Source organism: Epinephelus fuscoguttatus, linkage group LG15, assembly GCF_011397635.1.
Source record: "Epinephelus fuscoguttatus linkage group LG15, E.fuscoguttatus.final_Chr_v1".
NCBI lineage: Eukaryota > Metazoa > Chordata > Actinopteri > Perciformes > Serranidae > Epinephelus > Epinephelus fuscoguttatus.
The window spans coordinates 24,177,673-24,204,621 of record NC_064766.1 but is presented as its reverse complement, the minus strand read 5'-3'; the positions used below and the strand labels follow the sequence as shown (position 1 = coordinate 24,204,621).

Below are 26,949 nucleotides of genomic sequence, written 5' to 3'. Positions count from 1 at the left end.
CCCCCCTCATTTGGATTCAGTTTTGGAGAGCGAGAGGATGGCAAACATGTAGTGGAACAACTGACCGTGATCATTGCAAGCAGCGCAGCATGAGAGGACGTTGTGAGCGTTTACAGGGTGCGAATAGCTGATGGGAGAAACCCGATGAATCAATGAACTTTGATCAACACCATGACGGCGTGTGGCTGTCAAGTTCCAGACAGTGGGTGCGCGCTGGATCCAGAAGCAACGACAGGATGAACTGAGACATTACGCGCGAGAGGTTGCCACGGGCAAGCGTTAGATTTGACCTCTGTGGAAATCATTTCTGAGACAAACAACTTGGTGAGGATGTATCAATGAAGAATGTGACCGCGCCTGACTCTCTCCACACGGGGTGGATGAAGCCCTCGGCGGTGTCATGCGTCTTGCCCCGCAGCCAAACGCGCAACCCTTGCGGCTCATAGTTCTGTTTCTCCTCACCGCGGGGGTGAACGCATCCCCGGTGATCTCTTCGGGCTGCCCGGACAGGTGCGTGTGTGATGACCAGCTCGTGGTTCAATGCGCTGGGCAGCACCTGACCACCTTCCCGGTCAACTTGCCGCTGGCCACGCGGCAGCTCATCATCTCCAACAACCGTATAGTGGAGCTGCCGCCGCTCGCGCTCAACTACCTCTCCGATCTGGTGTACCTGGACTGCAGCAACAATTCCCTCACGGAGATATCTGAGTCCACGTTTGGGAATCTACGGAAGCTGGCCTACCTGGACCTCTCCTTCAACACCTTGATCCGGATCGAGGACCGGACGTTCGGCCCCTTGGCGAGCCTGGTGATGCTGAGGATGACCGACAACCCGGGGCTCTCGGAGATTCACCAGGACGCCTTTTTGGAGAACGCGGCCCTGCAGGTGTTGGATGTGAGTCGGAACAACCTGACGGTCCTCAACATCACCTCCCTGATCGCGCTGCCTGCGCTGCGCTCGGTGGGGCTCAGCGGGAACCCGTGGAGCTGCGAGTGCGACAACGAGGACCTGTGCCTGTGGGTCCACTTGGAGGGCTTCAAGTTCCAAGGTTTTATTAATTATACATTCTGCTTTATTCTAATGCATATAGGGTGACATAATCACAACATGACCTTTTACTGTTGCTCTTTCCTGAAATAGGCTCCTGAGAGCCAATCACATATAAGGACTGCTGTGCTCCAGTTATTAATTATTAGATAATACCCGGTTATGTAAACTATTGGCCCCTTGCTGGTGGTAGCCCTCAACAATGAGCCTGCACAAATATGAAAACTTATCTGTCTGTCTAGCACCTGTCACACTAAAAATACAGCTGTCAACGTTTAATAATTAAAACATCATCTTAGAAATGGTTATGAAAGAGAAAGCAGACAAGTTAAAGAGCAGATAAAATTAAATGTTACCACTTCATAATAATGCCCCCTCTATAACGGGGGCACAATTGTTGACGTTATAAATACCTGACAAATCATTTACTTATGCTTTATATACATATCAGTTATAAGCAATTAATAAAATCAACTCTTGGGTTGCCAGGTTGTGAAAAATCGTTCTTGCCACCATGTGTTGCAGCCCAGGGCAAAAATGTGCTACTAGGTCCCTGCTGACCCCTGTTCCTCCAGCTCTCTGTGGAATATGGTGGTATGGTAATTTGATTAAACCCTTTAAAGGAGGGGTCAGCAGTCTTAGGTGCCTTTGCCGCCATTGGCACATGGTATTATGGTAATTTTGATTAATTAATCACAGAAAAAACATGTTGAAATAATTAAGCTAATTAATCTTGACCTGTGGTGCCCTTTGACCCGGTGTGTCACTGAAGGCCACATGATGGAGGCAGACAAGATGATGCTTGGCCCCGTAAATAAAACATTTATATTTAATAAATGTGAAATGTTGATAGGAGCACCAGTCTCTGCAATTTCTGCAGTAAGGAATTTTCGTATCATTGAAGTACTGAAAGCCCACGGGCTCATTCTGAAGTTGTCGAAATCGGGCGCTTGGGCAGTGACTTGCAGTGTCAGAAACCAATGAAAAAGCCATCCTTTAACGTCGGCTTGATGCATTGCCAGTTGCCATTATAGTTTAACGGCACCAGGCAACGTCAGGGGGAAACGCAGGGGGGACAAGGACATAAGTTAAGACAGCGAAAGTCCAACTAGGGCAGTAGGGAGGGGTGGTGGATGGGTCCAACAAACACTGACTTTCACCCGAGAAAGCAGCGTTTGCATCCCGTAAGATTCTAAAGTCAAACCCTGCCTTTTTTTCTCAACTCAATCATGTGCGTTGTTGAAGGCAAAAACAAGCATCAATTTGCAGTATTGTACCAACGTAGTGTGTTTATTTTGAAAGAGACTGTATGTGAAGTGAGCATTTCCTGTGAAAACAGAAGTGTATTTTGAAAGAAGACAATGCATGTAACAGGCAGAACTTGATACAGCGTCCTACAACATCAACAACCAACGCACCCAGGGTACCTGTCATGTTGTATCTGGACATGGAAAATCCATGACCAAATGTCGAAATGTGACGAGGTCAGAGTGAGAATGTGTTGCCAAAAACCCTCCCACAAGAGCAGTCTCAGGCACAGACAAGTAGCCAAAGCGCACATGTTTGAACTCTGCTCAGTGGAATGCACAAGCAGTAGGCCTAGCGTATCCAATGGCACACCAGCAGTAAGTGTGCAAGAGAGTCTTTTTTGGAGATGCTGAAGTGCCCTTTCATCCACATGCCAAATTTCATCTTTTACAGCCATTGTTATCACAGCTGCACACATTCAATGGTCATCTGCACTACCAACCTGGTCTCACTCCAAAGTCGTCAAAAACTGGCGCTCGGTCAGTGACTTCCAGCGTCAGACACTGACAAAAAAAGCTTTCCTTTCACGACAGCAGCTATCAGCATGGTCACAAACGTGCTGAAAATGTCCGTGTTAAAATGGATTAAAAAAAATGCTAAAAGCAGCTGCCGTTTGTACAAATGATGCAGAGGCTGTCAGTATGCTACTAGTTGCAGCACCAACACTGAGCCTCCTCCATCTGCTGCCACCTACTGTGGCAGCAATGACACTTCGCACCATGGGCACAGTGCACCTGACTGCTGGAGGACACTTGAAGTTCACTATTTCTGCAAGGCAGATGATTGGCTCATTGTGAAAGATGAGAAGCTTAGATGAAGAATTTCCAGAAAAGTTAAAGTCATATGTCATGTGTAATGTTGTATGTAATGAAATCAGTGCATACAAAAATACATTTGAAGTGTGATATATTACAAATGTATGCATACAAATATTTCCAAGACACATGCAATGATCATGTTTGCAACTGCTGAATTTGGGTACTAGCCATAGATGGTAAAAATTATGGATAATTATGGATAATTTGATATATAAGCCCATATCAAAGGTGACTTACTAAAAAGTAAACATTCATTTATTCATTTTCTGTAACTGCTTATCCTGTTAGGGGTCGCAGGAGTGCTAGTGCCTATCCCAGCTGACATTGGGCAAGAGGTGGGGTACACCTCGGAAAGGCTGCCAGACTATCGCAAGGCTAACACATAAGCACCTTTCACACTGCCAGATTTTCTGCGAATTTTGGGCCGTTTTGCCGGCAAGCTGCGAGCGTTTAGACACACAGAGCCGGATTGGCGAGTTGATCTGAGGTGCCCAATTTTCCGCCTCATAGGGTAGTCATATTGGCGGATCCCTTTCAGTTGGGCTGTTGATGACTTGTGGGAGGAGCTGTTGATGACGCCAAATTAACCGCCAAATGATGGGAACGGTGAAGAACGGGCCGACTTATGAGAGAATCGCTGAAGGACTGACCAGCCACAGCTTCCCTGCCACGTCACTGTTTATGTCACATGCTGAGCTACACGTTTTGTTACTTGCTCACATTGCCCCGAAAATGGTGCATTCTGTATAAGCAAAAGTAGGTAGGCGGCATTTTGCTGCACTCCTCGATTTTGTTTTTATACTGCCAATGCTGAAAAAAGACTGATTGGGCTTTCCTGCAAATTTGCACAATTCCTATCTAAAAGGGGCTATAGAGACATTCACACCTACAGCCAATTTAGAGTCACCAATTAACCTGCATGTCTTTGGAATGTGGGAGGAAGCCAGGATACCGGAAGAAAACCCACGCTGACACAGGGAGAACATGCAAACTCCGCATAGAAGGACTCCCCCAACCCAGGGTTCAAACTCCCCACCCCAAAAACAGAATCATAATAGTTAAAGTGACTTCTACAAAATGGCAGTAAAACTCTCCCTCAGACTCCTTTAAGGAAGCAATAACCCCATGATAACAACCTTATTAACCACTCGCAGAGTCCTCACTGCTGGATTTCCCTCACATCATGTTACTGAAAAATGCATGTCTGCACCTTTGAGCACACGCTACAGATAACACCATGTTATCATCCCCCACAATTCAATTATATTAGCTGTGGTAGACACAGTGTGTGATGCAAAACACGTCCTCATACCATATATACACACGCATGTAACCGCCATTCAGTTTGGCAAAGTCTGCTAAGTTCTCAGCTTTCAGAGGGATGAGACACAGGTGACGGCGGTGGAGCGTGACAGCATTCAGACTATCAAATAGCAAAGAGGGTGAAAGGAGATCGGAGGCAGGGAGCCATTAGATTTCTCCTCTGGCAACTGTGTTCATTAATTCAGCTCTGCAGTTTAGGAGGAAAACAAGAGAGTCCTTTATCTCGAAATGACTAATCAATCTGTATTTTATCCAGCTATTGGGATATTTCAGCGCAGTGGTGATTAATAGATCATAGCTGCACCATCAAATATCGATTCCCCCCCCCCCCCCTGTTTTATTACTGTCAAGTTGACAGATGTGTCTCATATCCCGCAATCGTTCTTACTTTGAGTTATTATGCTCGTGCTTTGGTGTGGATGTGTCACTATGCAAAAGGGCAGCTGCTATTTATAGTGTGTCTTACTGAGCAAGAAGCCAGGCATAATTCTAACACCATAGCTATAATACACTCGTCACGCTTACTAAAAAGGCATCCCTTGCTTTTCTCTCCCACACACACACACAAACACACACACTATAGTTCACCATGGTCCCTGTGCAGCTTAGGCCCAGTCCAAAAGCGAGTCCTGCAAGAGCTGTCCTATTTTCCTGCTGCTCGTTGCCTTTTGTTTCGCTTAATTTGGAGTGGAGCCTCTCACTGTGACAGCTGCCAGCAAGGGAGAAGGCGGACACATAGATACTCTCACACACACTCTGCCTCTGTTATGTATACACAGTCTGTCCATCTCTTTCAATCAGACAGCACAGGCAATACCTCATCCTCTATTAAACCTGGTCTCCTAACGCATGTGAAAAGTCATACACCCACAGAAATTCACAAATACACACTCACTGATTCACACACACACACAGATATAGCACACTTTTACTGCTTCGGGGGGAGCAGGGGAGACAGAAGGATAACATCTTGGAGACAACTATGTTTCAGCTGCGAGCTCCGTCTCCGAAGCCTTGTTCGCCCTCGTCTGGGTCTCACCTGGCTCATGCAACACGGCTCGCTTGTCTCCTCGGTTTAGGGAGAGGCATTAATAGCTAGAGTGAGAGAGAAAGCTTCAGGAAGGAACCAACAGATTCTCCTCTGTCTCGCCTTCCTGGCTAGATTAGCACTCTTTCAGCTGTTATATAAGGAGAGCGTCTAGAAATAGAGCACAGTGTGGATGGGGGAAAGAGGGAGGGAAAGCCCTCTTCTTTGATGCCAGTCCCTTTGGGGGGGAGGGGGGTGAAGCCAGAAGGGTTTCCTTCCTCGCTGTCAGGCACACACACACACACACAAGGACACGTGCACACACACATTAGCAGACTCTGCAAGGACAGAGATAGAAAGAGGGAAGTTAAGTCTCGTGGAGGTTTTTTTTTTGCATGTTTATATGTTAAGAGGGAGCATGCATGTGTGTGTGCATGGATGGATGTGTGTGTTTGTTCGAGCATATTGTGTTAACAGTGCACAGCAGCAGCCTCTGAGAGGATCAGAGTATGCTTTGAATTCTCTGTGGTAGATGGAGCTTAGAGAGGCTAACTGTCCTCCTGTTCTTCAGCTGCACGCTCGTTTTCAGATCTGCGAGCCACAGAAGAGCTTCTCTGAGGATAAGAGGGGAGATTTATGCACAGAATGAATTAAATATTAAGAAAGAGTACATTCTGTCGTGCCCATGAAATTAACTTATCAAGAGATTTGATTGAAAGCTACGGCATGATCCCTCTCACCCTCTGTCTAATCACACCTCCTACTAGCCTGCCTGAGTCAGTTATAACACCTTAACACCACGTGTTGCTACTGAGAGTGCATGGAAACTATTTAGCGAGCTGGCGGAGAAGTTAGCTAAAAGTGATGGTTAAAATAGTCAGCTGAGGCCTTGTTCACACTGCCAGCCCAGATCAGTTTTTTGGCAGATTGTATCCAGATTGATTTTTAAAAAGTCTGGATAGCAAAGACGCCACAGGGAAGGCAAGTTTTGCAAACCACATTTGAAAGTGGTCTGAGATGCCATCCCAATCAGAATGAATCAGTTCAGACACTCTGGCCTCTCCAATCGGATAAATGTCTTTTGTGTTAAGATACTGTATCACTGAAGCAGAGCTTTTCCAGCTAAGCTTTGTGCGTGTCTGTCTCACTACCAAGAGTTGAACAGGACTAAAAATCTGACGTACCGACAAATTCTCATTCAACCTGGCCTCACTCTGAAGTCGTCAAAATCCAACACTGGGGCAGTGACCTCTGGCGTCAGACATTGATGAAAAAGCTGCGTTGGCATGATATGTGGCCGGGTGCCATTATAGTTTGACGGCACCCGTTGGGGAAATGCGGTGGGCAAAGAATGGAAGTTAAGGTGGCCAAACTCCGAGTAGGGTGGGTGTGATGAGTTGTGGATGTGTCCAACAAACATTGACTCTCACACAGGAGAGCGGTGTTCATGTCATAAGATAACATAAAATTATAAAGCCAAAAACTATTCTGTTTTTTACAAAACCTATGTGCTTTTGTCATTGAAGGAAAAAAAAAGTCAATTTGCAGTGTTGTACCAACGTAGTGTGCTTATTTTTGAAGAGACTGTATGCAAACGGTAATTATCCTTTGAAAACGGAAGTGTATTTTAAAAGAAGACAATGTACGAGGCTGAACTAGACACGTCATCCCAGAACATCAACAACCAACACAGCCAGGGTAGCTTGCATAGCTTATCTGGATGTGGAAAGTCCATGACTAAACGTCGATATGTGACGAGGTTGGAGTGAGTATATGTTGTCTCATCCTAACTCATTAAATACCGCCATTTTGTCAGTGGACATACACATCAAAATATGACAGGCTATGGGTAGCCTCCTTGTGTCTGTATTGGACATTCATGGACTGCTTATCAATTTATGCCTGTTACATGCATTGTGTTCTTTAAAAAAAATACATTTCCATTTTCACAGGAAATGTACAGTTCTTTACATGCATACAGTCTATTTTAAAATGAACTTACAATGTAGGTAAAACACTTCATTTTTAGATTGATTCCCTTTGCTTTAGCCACAAAGCATGCGGTTAGGTTTAGAAAAAAACACCACATCTTGACTGAAAATTCACACAGGAAACAACCAGCGAGCTCCTGGGTGAAAGTCCAGAGTTTGTTTGACCCATCCACCTCCACTCCCACCTATGTAGTCTGTATGGGCTTTGTTGCTCAATATATCATGGTAGTTTTTGGTGGTGTTACAAACTGATGTGCACAGTGCATATCATCCTGCTGTAAAAGGTGCTTCTCTGCTTTGCTCTCTGTCCCTGAAATCACCGACAAAGTGGCGATATTCGACAAGTTGGGAGTGAGAACGGGCTGGACATACTGGACACTATAGAAGTTAAGTCTGGGGTTGACAATGTCGTACATTACATAACGTTACTATGTTAAATATCTCTGGAATGCTGCATGAGAAAGTCTTACTTAATTTTGCCTATAAGCTAATGTTGACCTTTGTGCAGTTCAAACAAAGGCTCCAGTGCGACTGTATCCCTTTCAGAGGCTTTGTAATCCAGCCTTGAACTGCGGTGTCTTTTTAGAGACTTTGTAAGATAAATCCATAATGATAAATTTGACACTGAATATTTTCTGTGATTACTTATTACTTATTATTTCTACGTGGAGAACAGTCGTTGTTCGCCTCCATTTCTCATGTTTCCACGTTGGAAAGCCACATCACCAGCCTAGCTATACTGATGCTGCATCGTTACCACAGCAACCCATGCAGATAGGTTGGTGCTGTCTGGACCAACCCAGCCACCGTCAGTGTGTACCTTACGGTATCAGGGAGAAATACGGCGGACAACAACGTATGAATGTTGTTGTCCGTATGAATGTAAAGCCCAACCCTGTCATTTTTTTCTAAACCTAACCACGTGTGTTTGTTGTTGAAGGACAATAACATCAATTTGCGGTGTTGCTCCGATGTCGGTGAAGATTCTCAGTCATCCAGGTCATGGTAATCATAAGTGCTATATCGTAGGCAACGGGACTTGCTTGCGTTTCTTGAAGACGTTTTGCCTCTCATCCAAGAAGCTTCTTCAGTTCTAAATTCTTCAGTTCCAATGTAGTACGTTTACTTGGAACATGATGGGAAGTCTTTGAAAGGCTACTTGAATTCATCATCAAACATTTCATTAATTCTATGCCGTTAACATCAAGCTCTAGGAGGGTGAGAAAAACAACAAGAACAATAACAACAACAACATATCTATAACACCACTACAATAGCAATGAATTATTCATGTGAGATTTTAAATACATAATACAATAATTATGCAATAATTCTGTCATGGTCCAGCTTTTCCCAAAATATCTTGCAGGGTGCAGACAGTCAAAGCAGCACGTCTCAATGCAGATCCTACAGATTTCCCTGTATCCTTAAGGTCTGTGTATATGCAAGAATTGCATTTATTTCACAGCAAAAACACCAGCAAAAAGAGGATGTATAATTTAAGGCTGTTGGTGTAGAAATAGGGTTACAGAAAACTGTTCCCTGTGCAGAAACTTCCAAGTCTTTTGATCTCTCCCAGCGGGACTTCCCCCTTGCACAAAGGCTTTGGAAAAAACAGAAGCCAATTAAAAACAGTGGCCGTATGGAGATGGAAACACTCTGTTGTGTTGTGCTGTTTTTCTGCTTGCAGTCACAAAAGATTCAAGCAGGCTTTAGGATTATTTTCTGAAAAATGCTTCCCGTCAGCTGCTGCGGAGCTCAACATCCGTCATGCGGCGCATTTGACTGATAGGTCTTTTTAAAATTGCATTCATCTACTGTAGTTTTCTGAAAGACAGGGAACTCAACATTTTTATTAGGATTTGTGGATTTCAGTGAGGTCTTAGTCATAGTCATACCCGGCGCTTGATGATGAGAAACCTTATTATCAGTGGTTTCAGGCAGACACAAAGGCCCAAGTCACTCTCTAATCCTGTGAGGGAAAAAGGAGTTTGAATAATTCATCCATGATTTTTTTTTTTTTTTGGTAATTCAATGCTGCACCAACTCAAGACTCCACACGTGAAGCTCCTAAAGCCTTGTAGTTTTCTGATAAAGAAGGCACTGTTGTTATGCTGCTGCAGTTTTCTGTATGTACGTCTTTTAGCTGTTTGAGCCTGAATATGCCCCGGATATCTTCAGCTCTGTTTGCTGTCATGTACAAATGTTATGCAAAACGATATAAAGTAATATATGAATTATTTAACAGGCTCCTTGATTTAATGCCGTATGTATATTTTCTCTGCTATACTACTTGTGCGTTTTGTTATGACTCTCCCAGCATCAAAGGATCATTTAAGTGATGATAAATATTTATGATGATTATATGCCAAAGCTGTGTGTATGTTTGCCGTATGTAAGTAAAGTTACTTGATATTTTTAAAGCAGATCAGCAGTTAAATGCACTTTAAAGGCCCTGACATGTCTTTTCAATCAGGTTCTTACTCTGAGTGATGGGGTCCTTTATGATAACATTATTTGCATCCAAAGTCAAAACAGTTTTAATTATTTCACACGTAATTTGTGTTTTTATTAGTTTTCTCACTGCTTTGAGGTGGGTGGGATTCAGTTGGAACAAGATGATGTCACAATTTTCGAATCCTAAAATAATATTACTTGTGAGTTTGTGTTGCCTTCAGTGTCCATCAAAGACCTGATGAAGCAGATTAGCTCGGTTTTTGAATATTAAAATCTTAAAGCTCCCATAAAATCAATTTTTAAAAAAAAAAAAAAAAAATCACATATGTCTTGCGCTATAGGCCAGTATTTTAAAAATAATCTAATTAATTACATGTTCTGTGATTAACTAATCTAAATTAATTGCATACATCAACTTTTACTGTGAAGGTATTTTCAAAAAATTCAATTCAAATGAATTTTTACAGATGTGTCGCAGTAAAGCTGCTGGATTTTGAACACACCGAAACTGCTCTGCGGTTCGTTGCAATCCATTTTGTAAGGCAGTTACAGGTAGACTTACTCAGTTTGAACGCCTGGCTGAGTGTGGCTTGACGAGGCTGGCTGCTACCACTAGCATCAGAGGCTAAGCTAGCTCAGACCTCCGGGCTCGCTGTTAAATGCTTTATGTTGAGTTGATATTTCAGGCTTGCAGTACTCTGATGGTACGAAAATTCCTTACTGCAGAAATTGCAGAGAACAGTGCTCCTATCAACAGTTCCATCTGGGTGTTTTTTAACTGTCATTGTTCCATTCAGGGCTCCAAGCAACGTCGTCTTGTCTGTGTCCATCATATGATATAGCCACTGTGGCCTTCAATGACGCACCGGGTCAAAGGGTACAACAAAACGTGATTAATCAACAGTAATTTTTTTAGACGTTATTTTTTCTGTGATTAACTAAGTTAATGTGTTATTTAGTAAAATGGACACTAGCCTATCATATGTCTCACATGTCTCACTCCTAGAACAAAAACATCATGGTCGTCTTCTTCCTCCATTTCATCCCTGTCCAATAAATGGGTAGAATCCGCAGGCATAGGCAACGGTGATGGTGAGAAGTCCTTGACTAACAGTAAGGGGCTGTCCTCATGGCTGTTCTCAGTGCTGATCTAGTAGCTACTGTCAGTCTGAAAGGTGGCTACTGTAAACACCAATCAGTATTTTTAGTTTTTTACAGGAAACACGCAAATGTCTAGCAGCAACCTCTGTGGCTGAAAAATGGGTGTGCCAAAAACCACAGTTCACTTGAGGCTGGCTCCAGTAGCGAGACTGTGCCCTCCAACTATACAGTATATCGGTCAAAAAAGGGCCCCGCTACCTTAGAAATATGCCCATGTTTAAAGAAAAACTCTGTTTGCCATTTGCTATATGTCCCTTTAAAAAAAGGCAAACCCATCTCCATCATGTTTTTCCTTTCTTTTTTGTAGAATAGCTGGTAGCAATCTATAATAAAATATATTATAAAATACATGCCTACTCTCCATGAACTATAAATACGGTATAAAAAACTATACAATTAAATGAATTATCTCTTATTTCCATTGGTATTTTTGTCATATATATGTGATGATGATGATTACTGGGTAATATGTATGTTGGTATTATCAGATGTCAAGTCTCTATTTGATCATGTGATGAGATGATTATACTGTAGCTAGTTTAGGCGCATAATTGCGGCTGTGGTTCGATCCCCAGCTCCTCCAGCCTGCATGTCGAAGTATCCTTGAGCAAGATACTGCACCCCAAATTGCTCCCAATGGCTGCTCCATTGCTGTGTGAGTGTGTTAAAGCTGTGTAGCAGGTGGCACCTTGTATGTTAGCCTCGGCCACCAGTGCATGAATGTGTGTGAATAAGTGAATGTGACTCGTAGTGTGAAAGTGCTTTGAGTGGTCAGAGGACTAGAAAGGCGCTATACAAGTGCAGGTCCATTTACCATTTATCATACCTAGTATCTAGGGTGCCTTAGGGCCTGTCATAATAGTGTGCACTGGGGCCTGTTGTAACGACCTTACGCCACTGGATCCACCCCTCACTGCTCCACAGCACCAACCTCTCACCCAAATATGGTCACTTCTGGCTCCTAAAAACCAAGATGGCAACAACCAAAATGCCAAACTTGAGGCTTCAAGACATCCACAGACCAAAGGGTGACGTCATGATTGCTACGTCCAATATTTTGTTTGTGGCAAATATGTAAAATCCAATTGCCCTATGCTAGAAGTTTTCATGGGAACTTAATTAAATAATACCTAAATTTCAGATCACATTTCCAATTTAGACAGTTGCTTTTTTAGTTATGAATATTTAATGTTATAGAAAAATAAAGATTTTTTTTAACCAATTTGTCAGGAGCTTTACAATTAATTATTCATGTATGTGGTTCACAAAACAAAAGCAGTATTTTATAGACAAAGACCTATGATTCAGATTTACTTGCTACTGTCAAAGGACTCTGTGTGTATTAAGAATGTCACTATCCTGGATTAATGTCACAAAGAAATGCAAACCCTGCACATACAGTCCAAAACAAGATGACTCAATAGTCTGAATCATGCCATTCCAGGACAGCTGACCTGTTTGTGCCTGGAAATTTTATGTATGAGAAAAGGGGGAAAATGCACTTTCATCTCACAATTTTTACAAGCTATTTCCTCACCACATAAGCTGATGTATTCCTCTGAGCTATGAATAATCCTTAATCACCCCTTCTTGATGTGTGTCTGTGTGACAGATGAGGGCCAGACGGTGTGTGGCTCACCTGCTGACATGCAGGGCCGTCGCATGGGTGAGGTGGGCATCCAGCTACGGACGTTGTGTCACCAGACTCTGGGCTCCTGGGACTACCTTTTCTTTGTCCTCATCGGCTTTGTCATATTTGCCGCTGGCACCGTGTCGGCCTGGGTGATGGGCGTCATTATGGTGCTCTATGAGCGCTACATCAAGAAGAAAGACGAACAGCTGGATCCGGATGACGAGGAGGAGTCCGGTGAGACGGGTCACACGTCGCATGCCAGGAGTGACCATGGCAACGGGAATTTGAAAACGTCACATACTGTTTAAAATGTTTAATCCCACTCTGCCCATCGTGGATTCCTACAGTGCCTCCTGTCAACTTCCAGGACTGTCTGTGAAGTCTAATTACACTCCAGTCAAAGTGAGTCTGTTCAACAGGCTCGGCTCTGAAAGAGAAAAGAGAGGATTCAACAGAAATGTGGAATGCCATTCTTCGCATTTGTAGTGGGCTTTCAGGTGATGTAACACACACTCTGGCTGCCATTGTGGAGGTCCCTAATCATTGGGTATTACTGACCATGTATGCAAACACACACACATAGCTGTTTCCTTTATTACCAGGCTTTATCTTAAGCTAAGCAGCTGCAGCCTATTGCTTTATATTTGATAGGGCGAGTGGTATCAATCTCCTCATCTTAATCTTGGTAATACAGCTTACAAGAGTATTCCCAAAATGTCCAACAAAGGAGCAGCAGTATTAATCAACGTCCAGCTCAGACCATCATGATTTCAACCCAATCGTCAGAAAAAATGTTGGCATTGTATGTTTTTGCAAACCACCGTTATGTTACATTTGCACATTATTTCTAGTGGATATGTCCATGTGTCTGCTTTTTGTGACTTTATCCTGGCAAGAACCACAGCAATGCGTTGCTAAAAAACACCCACATTTGGTGACAAAAAAGCAGCTACAATGTCAATAATGACTCATTAAAACACAACAGTTTTTGTTGTTTGTTGGTCTGGTCAGCTCATGTACCACGTCACTTTAGACGTGTTGATATGCTTCATTTGAAATGTACAAATGTAACATATTTATGGTTTGCAGAAACATACAATGCCAAAATTTTCTTCTGATGACTGGGCTGCCTATTTCCAGTCTTGACCTAGCTAAGCTAAGCTAAGCTAAGCTAAGCTAACTGGCTGCAGACTGTAGCTTTATATTTAACAGACAAATATGAGAGTGGTATTAATCTTCTCATCTAACTCCTGGCGATACCACATATGAAGAGTATTTCCCAAAATGTCCAACTATTCCTTTGACAACCATCTGGGTCCAGCTGTAACCAACAAAGGAGCAGCAGTACTCATCAAAGTCTAGCTCAGACCGTCATAATTTCAGCTACTGGGAACAAACATGTCATATTATAAATTATGTATATACAGGTTAAATATATACACATGCTACTATTTACAATAAGAGTCCCTCTCTAATCGAATAATATTGTTTGTGCTCAGTATATTTACCAGTGGACCTCCATAATGGCAACAAACATAGCAAGAAGATTGTGACTCAGCTTCACAGCCTCTACAGGAAATTTAAACTGGTGTGGTCATTCTACTCATAGGTATAAAACGAGAGGATTAAATGCACTCATAGAATGCATTTATGTCAGTGTAGATGAATAAATGTGTGCACATGCATGTACGCACTAGTGTGTGTACCATGCAGCTGCAGGTTGCATTCAGCTTTTGCAGATGTGAACGTGTCCATCTTTGGTCCAGTGGTGTGTGGTTCTGTGCTGATAGTTCACCTCCCCTCATCTATTAGCCCAGAAACAAACTGCAGTTGAGGCATTTTGTGTTGAAGATCTGTTTGTGAAGTTGAAAGTCGGCGTGTGCCAACTGCTGAGGACTGTTTGGCAGCGGGCCCTGCTGGATGGCAAGTAAACAGGAGAGTGTGATAATTGATTTCTACTTCATCCTCTCTTTGTTGGGTAACTGGTTTGAGTGCAGTGTCCTATCTGTTTCTGCATGCACTGTTGATGCACCAAAAAGCCTTATGAGGTGTGTACAAGCTAATACTATTCATTAAAGGAAGGAAACAGGATTTACATACAGTGTAATCATTTTAGACTTGTTCTTTAAAAACATCTGTGCTCCTAATTTCTCAGTCTTTTATTTACACGAGAAATTATGTGGTCTGTTGCCAGGTTTGTGTATTTAAATAACATATACATTTCTATTCAGTTAAGTCAGGTCTAGCTCTATCCTGATACAGGGTCATGGGGGGGGCTGGAGCCTATGCCCTCTGACACTGAGCGAGAGGCAGGGTACACCCCGGACAGGCCGCCAGACTATCACAGGGCTGACACATAGAGACGGACAACCATTCACACTCACATTCACACCTATGGGCAATTTTTGAGTCCCCAATTGACATAACGTGCCTGTCTTTGGACTTTGTAAGGACGCTGGAGGACCCAGAGAAAACCCACACTGTCCCCCTCCTGCAGTAATTAAAATTACTTGACTCATTTGGATGGATTTTGTTTGTTATTAGAATACGTAAACCTGACAACAGACCAAATAATTTCTTTGATTACACAAGGAATTTCCTCCAAACCTGGTGTTGAATGAATCTATATTTTTACAGCAATAAGACAGCTGATGCCGTCAGGTAAAACAGGAAACAGAATCATTTCTGCCCTCAGTGCTAAATATGAACACCTGCTTTGTTTCAGCTTTTGTCTCCAGTTTCAAAAACTTAGCACAGAATGACCACTTCCATATTTTTGCTTATCTGGCTGTACCACTTCATGGACCCTGACATTGACTGTTATGAATTTAGAATGGAGCTTGCTGGACTCGGGAAATAGCTGCTGTGATATGGTGTGCTCGGTATGTGTGCTATAAATGTAAAATCTGTTGTGTCTCAGAATTATTTTCCTGATCTAAGAACAAAATTGACCTTTTGAGGGACCTGGGAGGAGGGGCATCCTTTCATGATGTTTGGACCAGCTGTTTTTCCCCCTCATTTTATGCTGTGCAGATTTTACTTTATAAAAGTTTTATTATGAAAGTGTTTGGGTTCAAATCTTTGGATGTATGAAAGTTACTGAATAATGGTGATATATTGCAGCTGCACCATTAAGGCAAGAGGGCATTCTGACATCACAGTGAGAAAAGCACAAACAATTTATCATCATTAATAAAATGAATGATGGCTGAGTTCCATTTAGCTGCTTCAGTTTCAGGGTTTGGGTATCGTGCATGCAGCTACACTATCATGGCTTACTGGGACACATGAATAAAACTGAGCTAATATTGTTACTACAAATTGTGCTTTTTCCACAATGACAAGTTATCTTGGCATTATTCAACTTTCACTTGTTATAAAATGTGGTGAAGACAGAGCGGTTAATCTGCGCTCTGACTCCACACAATCTGTCGTCCTTCTGTAATGTGACCTGAAGTACGACTGAGAAACATTTCTTCACACATCTACTGGCACTCCCATGTGCATATTGTTGGGAGCTGGCCAAAATGAACTACAAATACAAAGTTACTGGTTTAACTAACAGTATAATAGAAGTGCACTCTACAGTATAAACATGCTGGTTATGGATGGGAGTCAAATGCTAAGTATTTTTTTTATCATAGCATGATAAGCACAGATGTAATTAAAAGGGAAACTTCATGTTTTTCAATATGGACCCCATTTTGCCATGTTTTATATGTCTAACTGACGAAAGTGAACAACAGTTTATGAAAATGCAATGCAGTCACTATGGGCAATTGTGCATCAGCAGTATATTGTTATTAGAAGTGTCTGACAAGATTATGGACCTGTCTGAGAAATGGAATGATTTTCCATACCTCTGTTTGTTATTGCAACCAAGTCGCACTCAATGAGACGTCTCTAGACTTGTTGCATGAAAAACAACGGTGGAAGCGTTCGTGAGAGTTGGAGAGTTAATTGTGTTGGGATACAGAAAGCTTAGCTTAGTGTTAGAAGATTTTCAGCATCATGACTGAATATTTAAATATTCAGTATTTAACTAACAATGTGGAAAAGTCTGGGACGTGGCTGGACAACAACTTAAGTTGAGGGGGTGAAAAGCCCTAGTAGGGCGGGCAGGACTTTCACCCTGGAGGGTGTCCACTATGAAATTAAAGCCAAACCCTGTTATTTTTATCTAAACCTAACCATGTGCGTGTGTTGGCTAAACGTAACCACATTTGTTGTTGAGGGAAAACAACGTCATTTCACAGTGTTGTATTGACGTTGTGTGTTTATTTTGAAAGAGACTGTATTCAAGCTTTACATTTCCTGTGAACATGGAAGTGCATTTTAAAGAGACACAATGCATGTAACAGGCTGAAGTTTACACAGTATCCCAGAACGTCAACAACAGATGCATCCAGGCTACACATCAAATGTAGACATGGAATGTCCACAACCAAGCGGCAATTTGTGACAAGGTTGGAGTCAAAATGTGTTGAAAGTCACAGTGCACATTTGCTCAACCTTTTTTTCCATACCTTTCACTAGTCTACTGTTAGTGTTAGTAACCAAGCCTCGCCTGGAGAAGTTTCGTTCTGAAACCTTGCAGACTTTTCCACATTGCCAAAATCAGCCAAATGTACAGCCATGACACTGAAAATCTGTTAGTGCTTTCTGTAACCCAACAAACTCTTCCTGGCACTTCTTTCCACAACTCTCCCTAACGCTTCCATTGTTGTAATTCCTGCAACAAGTTACCTCTCGCGACATTTCAGAACAAGACTTGGTCACAGTAACAAATAGTCCAGCAAAGGGTAAGGAAAGTACTTTATTTTTCAGTAGGGTCCTTTCCGTAATGTTGTCAAGTCACTTATAATAACAATCTGAGCCTGTCTGTGACAAAAACAAACAGTTTTAGTGGACATAACTTGAGGATGCACAATTGCCCAGTGTGATTACATTGCAGTCTGTTTCGTCACTGTGGCTGTAGCCCTCTCTCTCATTACTGGACCAATTTCAAATACTGTTGTCTCCAGTAGTCACTTAGATCCAAACATCGGGGAAAATTGGGTCCAGGTTGAAAAATACACAAGTTTCCCTTAAATAATCAAAATGTTGACTGCATTCCATTATGGTGTTGCAGGTTTCAGGGCCCTGGTCTCATGCATTATTGATGTTATAAATTACATTTCTGATTTTCCTGCATTGAAAAGTCAGAATGTTTTGCAGTTAGTGAAAATGTGGTGTTAGAAAAAGGAAGTCTTGGTCCAAGTTTTCCCAATTCCATTTCCACCACTGATAAAGACAGTCAGGAGTGAATCTTGTGGGTTTGCTTGCACTCCCTCATCATATAAGGGAGTGAGGTTGACTCATGGCAGTATGCATAACTATGCATGGATGAACCTAAACTTACTGGCATGGCATTTGTTACTGGATGCCAACCCAAGATAGTGACCCATGTACTGTACCTGTAAGATGCCCACATTTGGTTGCTCTCACATGACTTTGGGTGTGATATTTGCATGGGTTCCTTCAGTATATACAAAATGCATTGCATAATGTGCATGTTTATTGAGGTCTGTGTGGTAAACTCATCTATATCTACATACAAAACATGCATATATGGGCTAGTCTCAGCTGTGAGTGTGTATTACATTCTGCCGAGCAAGCTGATTAGGCCATGTTATGCCACAGGCAAGGATGAGGCTGGAGCCTGGAAATAGGATAGCTGGTTGCCCTAATACATGTCAGCACAGTGACACAGATGGAATGACAAGTAATAAACATGTACATAGTTGCTGTTCCTGTGTGCGGCACACATGGCAAACACCTGGCTCTGAAAACTCTCAGAATTGACAGTTTCTGCTCTATACTGGCACTCTGAGGTGATGTAAAGCAGCTGAATATGCTGGGCTTCAATAATGTACTAAATGGATGACCTGAATTTCAATATTCTGCACTTTTTACACGCCCACACTGCAAACTCAGACCGTAGCCTATTTAGGCACATGTATGTATGTGCTCAAACACACAGAGACAAAGGCATCAGCTCTGCCTCCATAATCGACTCACGAATCAGCTCTGAGTACTGGGTAAAAGCTTCAAAGAAGTGCTCTGCTCTCACTAACGCTACATTACTGACACTAACTAAAAATCTGAAATTTAAAAGAGACGCTTTGGGAAGGAAGCTTGTTAACTTTCATGCAAAGACTAAGATGAGAAATTTGATACCACTTCCATGTCTGTACACTGAGGCTACAGCCAGTAGTTTGTTAGCTTAGCTTAGCATAAAGCCTGGAAACAGAAATAGTCACACAACTGTGAGAACATAGATATATTTTGCATCAATACAATCCCACAATGCAATGTGGGATTGTTAGCACAAAGTAGTGTACATGCCAGAACAGATTTTGTTTGTTTGTTTTTTCCATCTAGTCCTGCCCCACTGTGCTGTGATTGGCTAGTGCTAACCCCAGCCATGACCTCTTTGCCAGACAGATGATGAATGGAAATGGATGACAGATCCATTTCACAGTCCCCCAATCCCAAATGGATCCCTTAAAGACTCGTTGACTCAAGCCCTAAGCCCTTACAGACCTAGGACCAATTCCATTTCTTCCCCTTAGCCCTTGTCTTGGCCCTTCCCCTTGGTTTTGCGCATTCACGTGAGGGGAAGTGGTGTCCCTATTCTCCATCAGGTTAGCTCTTAACCGGATTACAGTTAAAGCGTAAAACATAGCCTATTCGCCACCTTTTAACACACCTACACTTTGCATAACCTGATGGATCACAGCCATGCGTAAAATGTAGCCTATACTGGCAACTTCTGGTAAAACTAGGCTTAAAGGAGCTATATGTAAGAAATCTAAAGCAAATAGTTGTAAAATCATCCTAATATGTCACAGAGACTAAGGAATAATGTTCATGTAACATACTGATCTCACCAACAACAATAGTACAGCCAGAATATTCGCATTTTAAATTTTTTTTACGGTCGGCAAATCATGTTTATGTTTTGAATTTGTGTTTTGGCCTGTTGCGCCACCCACCGCCGTCTACCAGTCACGCAGTCAGTAGAGTCTCAGCATCAGTTACAGTTACGACTGAGCTACAGCAGCACAGCAAGCAGCATTAGCAGTGTCCCGGTACATAGCATTAGCAGCCGGCTCCTCCTCAGCTGTATCCCGGCAGCAGCGTTAGCAGCAGAGAAGCCAGACTTGCTTGAACGGTCCCCTGGAAAACCGAAGATCAAGGACGCAGCGACGCGGCCCTGCCACGGCAGCCACCCGTGGGCAAACAAATCAGTCTCCAGCGTGCCGCTGTCCAGCAACCTCGAATCTGTAGGGGAGGGGGGGCGGACACGACTCGCGGCAGTATTTTGAATTTGAGTGCAGTAACCGTTTTGGCCACATTCTTACATACAGCGCCTTTAACAGAGCCTAGTGTATTTGCTCCAAACCGATGGTCACTCCGATGGAAATGCATCTAATTCACATTTCTGTTTTTGCAAGATTTCAAAAGTTTGTTTAATATTCCCTTGACTAGAAACATAGCTGATGACAGTCACTCACTTTTACTATATAGTAACTAAATATAGACCACCCTGCCCCATTTTATTTCAGTTTTTGAATTCTGAATGCGTAATTTGTTAAACTTATAATGCATGCCCTGCATTTAGCTGGGCAACTGTTAGGCCTAGCTATAATGCTAAGCTAAGCTAACAGGCTACTGGCTGTGGTTTCAACATACAGACCTTAGAGTGGCAATAATCTGCTCATTTCAAAAGTGAAAAAGCATTTTTCCTAAAATGTCAAACTATCTCTTTAAGTTGACATACAGTGGTATTAACGGGGATGTTGTTGTGCTTGAGAATGGATTTTTGTTTTCCTCGCATCATTCACCAGCCAGGCCGAGGTAGTGGTCAGGATGTGCTTCAGGACAGAGATGCACTGAGCTTGTTAGGGTCACATCAATAGCACAGCTGTGACTGCGAGCCAGTGCAGCGAGTAGACGAGGAAATGCACACAGCTATTGGACGCAGAATCTCCTGCAGGCGTGTTTCCTGCCCGCGGTTGTTTGCACCATTGTGTGCATCCACTGAGCTGAGGGCAAAGCGGCCACTGTAAAACGCCCGCAGATGGGAGATGTGACATCAAGTAAGAGCGGCTCTAACCGACCGTAATAGCCCTCTGACACATCTACTTACAAACACGCTCACTCACACACAAACACACACAAAATAGGACCAAAATCCTTTAGTCACGGAGCAGTGCTATTACTTACACCAAAGTTAGAAATGTGGGCTATATTTCCAGAGACTGGCGCTTGGAAAATGGGTGCCTGTGTTTCAGTTATTTCAAGAAAATTTCATCATTACTCACTGCCACATATGGATGACAGCACCAAATTACCGTCGGCTAAATCCAACCTCCCCATACCGCTGTGCTGAGCTGGAACATAAAGGAACTGCTGCAACTTATATTAAGTTCAATATATTTCTTATGCTTACAGTTGTAAACATACAGTGTGTGATGAGTGCTCCTGCTTTGTGCTTTCTTTTGCTGTCATTTGTCACTTCAGAGTTTGACCTCATTGAAGCACAGACAGAGGGACACAAATGAGTTATCGTCATCATATTATACTAGAAATTGTTCATCAGCTGGATTAATTTCAACCTAATGAAATGATTGTGTTCCATCCTATGTTATTTTTTCTAATGGACTCGTTAGCTCTGCTCTGCCCTCCTCTGCCACAGTGGCTATTGATTGATGGTGAAGAGTGAGTCCCTGCCTCCACTTGGCAGAGAGGAGGATGGTCCTACTGCTGTTACATATCTGCACACAGGCTCAGGGGCCTGCCAACTCTGTATCCTTCCCCAGCAATAAAAGGTCATTTGAGAGGAGATTGTGTGTCCTTTTGTGCGTCACAGTTCTGCCTGGAGAAGTGTTTTTTGCTTTGTCTTGTTGTTCGACCTCTCCTCCTGCTCTTTAAATGTACTTTTCCCCTCTTTTGCTCTCTGGGTATTTGGAAGGTTTGCGGGTATCTAATTAGCATCCAAGGCAGAGACCTGGACGGTGGCCTTATGGTCTACACTGGGGCTTTGTATGGAAGCAAATAGGAGACAAAAGTATTTGATTTTTTTTTTTTTAAACAGCAACATTTCATATCAAAATTTAAAGTAGCACCAAAAAGCATTAATATATTTTACATAGAAAACCATGGATCTGAATTTAGCTTTTCTGAGTTCACCTCTATGAAATTAAAATATGCAAGTTCTTGATTTGCAATTTAAAAATATAAATTTTAATTCGTTTTTTTTTTTTAGTGTTACAAGTTTAGATACAAAAAATGAAAGTTTTAGATATTCAATAGTCAAATTCAAATCTAAAAATTAAATAAAATCAAATAGAACATCCAAATACACAGACTGCAAAAAAAAAAAAAAAAAGGGATCTAGCTACCATGATGTCACCCATTAGTTTGTGGACCAACGTTTTGCAGCCTCCAGTTCGACATTTCAGCTGTTGCCATTTTGTTTTTTGAGCCAGAACTGACCATATTTGAATGAAGGGTGGAGCTTTGGTGAAGGAAGGGAAGGCCCTCAATAATGCTTAACTTAAAGTCTTAATTAAATGCAAACCGGTGAGTCATATAAAAATCCACCCCCTGTACAGTTGTCAGGAATGTTGAAATTAGCTATATAGACCTAAACTACTTTTTGTACCAGGCTGTAAACATATTTATTTCTGCTGTTAATTTGAGCATTTTAACATGGAGGTCTATGACTCGCTCTTGGAGCCAGCCTCTAGTGGCCATTTGCGGAACTGCAGCTTTAGCACTTGAGAGATGGCTTCGTTTTTTGGCCCCAGAGGCTGCTGCTTGGTCAAATCTGAATCTAAAAATGAAAACAGAATATTCGTCAAATTTAATTGGTCAAACTCAAAATCAGAAACTCAAGTTGGGAATTTTTAAATAGCAAGAACCAGGCTACCCAGGACAGAATAGACAAATACATTCAGAAACCATATCATTATATTTTCACAGTAAAACATTTCACTGCCTTTCAATGCTTTGAATTTCAAAATTAAATTTCGTAGCTGTTAAACTCTAAATACTTATGTGTCTTGTTTGCTGTCAGAGCTTTGCTAACTCACAGATACAGCTGCACAAATACACACATGCATTGCAAACTCTTCCTCACAAGTGAACTGACACGGGTATACACACTCACAGCTGGATATGTGTTGCATTGTACACGAGTGTATTCTGGGGTGCCCAGACTGGTTCACAATTATGTTAATCCAATAGAGCTGGCTGCAGAAGTGAGATAACGAGATGCTTACTCACACTAAGCTCCAACTCAAAAGCAGCACAATTATATTTCAAACTGAGACAGGGAATCTGTAAATTGGTCTGGGGGTATTTTTGCACAAACTCTCGTGGAGCATGAAAGGGTCTTTAATTTCCTTTGACTCATTCTGTTCCTCTTATCTCCAGCATGTCTCTCTTTATCCCTCTCATACTTTATTTATCTCGTCTGGAGATATTTTTGGCCATAAATCCTATTTTTGCACCTGTCAGTTTCCCTTCAGACATCTCTATTTCGATCTTTTTTATATTTTTGCAGGTGCGTATTTGTCTGCTCTCACAATAGAGGAGTCTGGTATTAAGAAAAGTATGTGTATTTGCTTTTTTACCTTGAATTAAATGAGGAGATTAATGCCACTCTAGCGTGTCTGTACGGTAAATATGGAGATGCAGCCAGCAGATTCTGAGCATTAAGACTGGGAAACAGCAAGTTTGGCTTCATCCAAGGCTAAGAAATCCTTTACCAGTACTTGTACAGCTCACTGATTCACACAAAATATCTTGTTTGTGTAATCCATATAAAAACTATATTTAACAACAACACAAAAAGGTGCTATTCACTCTTTCACAAGGGGTTGTGTGAGGATTTCCTGGCCAGTAGCAGTGACTTGATGTGTTTATACTGATTTTTATGTGAAGTGAACATGAGATATTAACATGCTGATGCTTTAGAGGTGCTGGTATATGGATTCTGCTACCTTTGGACAGAGCCAGCTTTTCCCCTATATTTACAGTCTAAAGGAATACTTCACCCCCAAATGACCATTTCTATGTCAGTTACTTACCCCATGGTACTTTGAATTTGTGGAGAACTCTGAGTTTTTCTTGCAGGCCTCCATGGTGAACAAAGAATCCAAACCTGGAGAACATTCTTGATGAACTAGAGTAAAAGAGGTCCACGTTTAAAAACAGCAAAACTATCAAAACATTGACAAACTTCAACTCATGCAATTTAATCCATGTCTCATTCATCCAGTTGAATGCTCAGTACTTACCACATAGACGGCCCTTTCTGCCGGGGAACTGACCTGCAAGTGAAACTGAAAACGTGCAACATCTATGGCATTGTGTTGTGTGATCAAACTGCAGACTTTAGCGTGGCCTGTTTTTGGGACCATCACAGGACACACCTGTGCAGTAATCATACTGTTTAATCAGCATCCTGATGTGCCACACCTGTCAGGTGAATAGATGATCTTGGAAAAGGAAAACGTCTGAGACATTTTGAGTGTAATCTAACTGAATGCATTTAATCTGTTGTTCAGTGTAGTTATGCTGCTGTTCAACATGGACCCTTTATGACTTTAATTTATCAAGAATTTTCAACATTTTTTGGTTCTTCATTCACTGTGGAGGCATGCGAGAAAAACAAAGTTCATTCATTCATTTTCCATAACCGCTTATCCTGTTAGAGGTCGTGGGGAGGGTGCTGAAGCCTATCCCAGCTGACATTGGGCAAGAGGCGAGGTACACTCTGGACAGGTCACCAGACTATCACAGGGCTGACACATAGAGACAGACAACCATTCACACTCACATTCACACCTACGGACAATTTAGAGTCACCAGTTAACCGGCATGTCTTTGGACTGTGGGAGGAAGCTGGAGTACTTGGAGAAAACAAACTCTGACACATCAGAACCACCAGGAACCCTCTTACTGTGAACTGTTTTCACATATTTAATATATCACAGGGTGAGTAATTGATATACAATTTGAGGGGAGAAGTATAAAAATATCAACGTGTGGATTTACAGATGGGTTATCTGCTGGAGTATTTCTAGGTTGGGAGCAGCTGCAAGTGACCAGCAGAGATTCCAGGAAGTTTCTGCTCTTGTTCATAAAATATTGCGGCACATAACCTCACAAATTGTGTTTTTTTTGCATACAGATTAAACGTGTTGAATAGTGAGCTTTAGAGTGGTAGTTTTCAAACTTTTTGTGCCCGAGGCACATCAAAGGGCACGCCAAAATCTCAAGGCACACCTATATTTATATCTGTGCACAATACTCTATAACATGTGTTATCACTCTTATCATGACATAAGAAAATAAAAATAAGAAAAAATAAGACAGGTAGCTTTCGTGATATCGTCTACTGACAGTTTTTTTTCTCTTATCTTTCAGTGGTAGGTCATCTTCGCTAGTGCTTTGTTATAATTTGCTCTGTACAATTAAAGCAATCCATTGTCCAACTCACTGCTCTCTCCTTTTAAAGGTTATCATCCCTCACTGGCAGCCAATCAGGGCTTTAGATGTGTCACACACTTAAAATTCCCACACGCCCATTGCAGCAAACAGGTTCTCCGTGAAGGATTTTTATATTAATTTAAATTCAATTACATTTTTTAGCCAGAGCTCGCCTCTTTATTAGGAAATGGGTGCACACAACATACTGATATAGTCAATTAAAAAATCATTCATAATTTTTTGTATAGGCCCAGTTGAATGTTGCAATAATAATGTGCGGTTATCACAAAATCCCACGACATGGGGAGGCATTGATAGGGGGATTTTGTTACCGCTTGACAGCCAGGCTAGCTGTTTCTTCTGGGTCATCCCCATGTTCCCAGGGTCTCCTGATATAAACTAATGTTGTCAGCGAGTGGTAGGGGCTAGCTTCGCAGTTCAAAATGAAAAAGAAGGGATATGGATGTTTTATGTGCCGTTTGAGTGGTAAAAATCTGCTAAGTCACTTTGGAGACATCAGTGTTTAAGTCAAGAAATCTCTGATACTCACAAATTTAAGAGTGTAGGTCTCAAGGAGTATTACATCAGTTAGCTGTAAGATGCTGTGGGTGGGTGATTTCAACATACTGACCCAGGGAAACATACATAGAACATGTGGCCTGGGGAAAATCATTGCTGAGAACATAAAGCCCTTTGAAAGGTCTCTTTCATGAGTCATATTAATAAGATACTGAGCTTAGGGACATAGGACCCTGGGAACATGTGCTCCTGTTTCCAGTCTTTATGCTAAGCTAAGCTAACTGGCTGCTGGTTGTAACTTCATATTTAGCATACAAACCTGAGAGTGGTATCAATCTACTATTCTAACCCTCTGCAAGAAAAGGAATAAGGGCACAAGCTCTGACAATTCTTTCCTCCTTTGTTTCCTCCTCTGTCTATCTGATACAGTCTTTCAGCCTGTCTCTGTCTCATGTGTCACTTGAATATTGATAGGCTCTTTGAACCACAAACTTAAGACCTGATTAACGCATTGCACGCCACTATTACCCTTTGGCTCCTCTGTTCGCCTTCGCCCCTCACGTGCAGTCACCATACACGCTACGGAGTAACCTACAGCCCCTGGAGAGCGGTGGCATTTTCCTACATGACTCTCGACTTGAACTTCTCACAGTAACATTACACCATGTTCACTACGGAGCACGCGACCTCTGATCCCACAGGACTGCGACATTAATGTTTAGGGGTTGAAGCGGTAGTTAAATGCTGATCCTGGATCAGTTTACGCAGCACACACAGCCTACCACTGGCAAGGAGATGACTAACCTGGATGAATCACGAGCACGAAAAGCCATATTCTATTTAGTAGATCCCTTTGAATTTCTCTGGGGGATTTAAAAATGTGAATTAAGGGGATTTGACACTTAAAAGTTGAACACGGCGGTACAACTAAAATATTCACGAGAGGTTGTTAATCCACTTTTCAAAAGGATTTATTAATAGGCCAACTTAGAATAGACTCTGCGGATGCCTACGAGCGGTTCTGTCTTCCAGCTGTGTGTTACATAAAATATAATGAATTCAGCATCTAAGATACCAGAGGGGAGAGGGAGCAGAAGAGGAAGAGGGGGAGAGAGAAC

General features: G+C 42.1%; 1 protein-coding gene across 1 annotated transcript; it reads left to right on the top strand.

Moving 5' to 3' along the window:
* Positions 1 to 21,831, top strand: LOC125902347 (leucine-rich repeat-containing protein 52-like). The gene is made up of 2 exons (XM_049598612.1): positions 1 to 1,049; positions 12,746 to 21,831. The coding sequence occupies exons 1-2, from the start codon at positions 401 to 403 to the stop codon at positions 13,072 to 13,074; spliced, it is 978 nt and encodes a 325-aa protein (XP_049454569.1). The 5' UTR covers positions 1 to 400; the 3' UTR covers positions 13,075 to 21,831.
* Positions 21,832 to 26,949: the final 5,118 nt, after the last annotated feature.

What these genes read in the sequence shown, in the direction of transcription:
- LOC125902347 (XM_049598612.1), top strand. Translation starts at nt 401, where the DNA reads ATGCGTCTTGCCCCGCAGCCAAACGCGCAACCCTTGCGGCTCATAGTT. An exon ending in GGAGGGCTTCAAGTTCCAAG is followed by an intron (nt 1,050 to 12,745) that starts GTTTTATTAATT and finishes TCTGTGTGACAG; the next exon opens with ATGAGGGCCAGACGGTGTGT.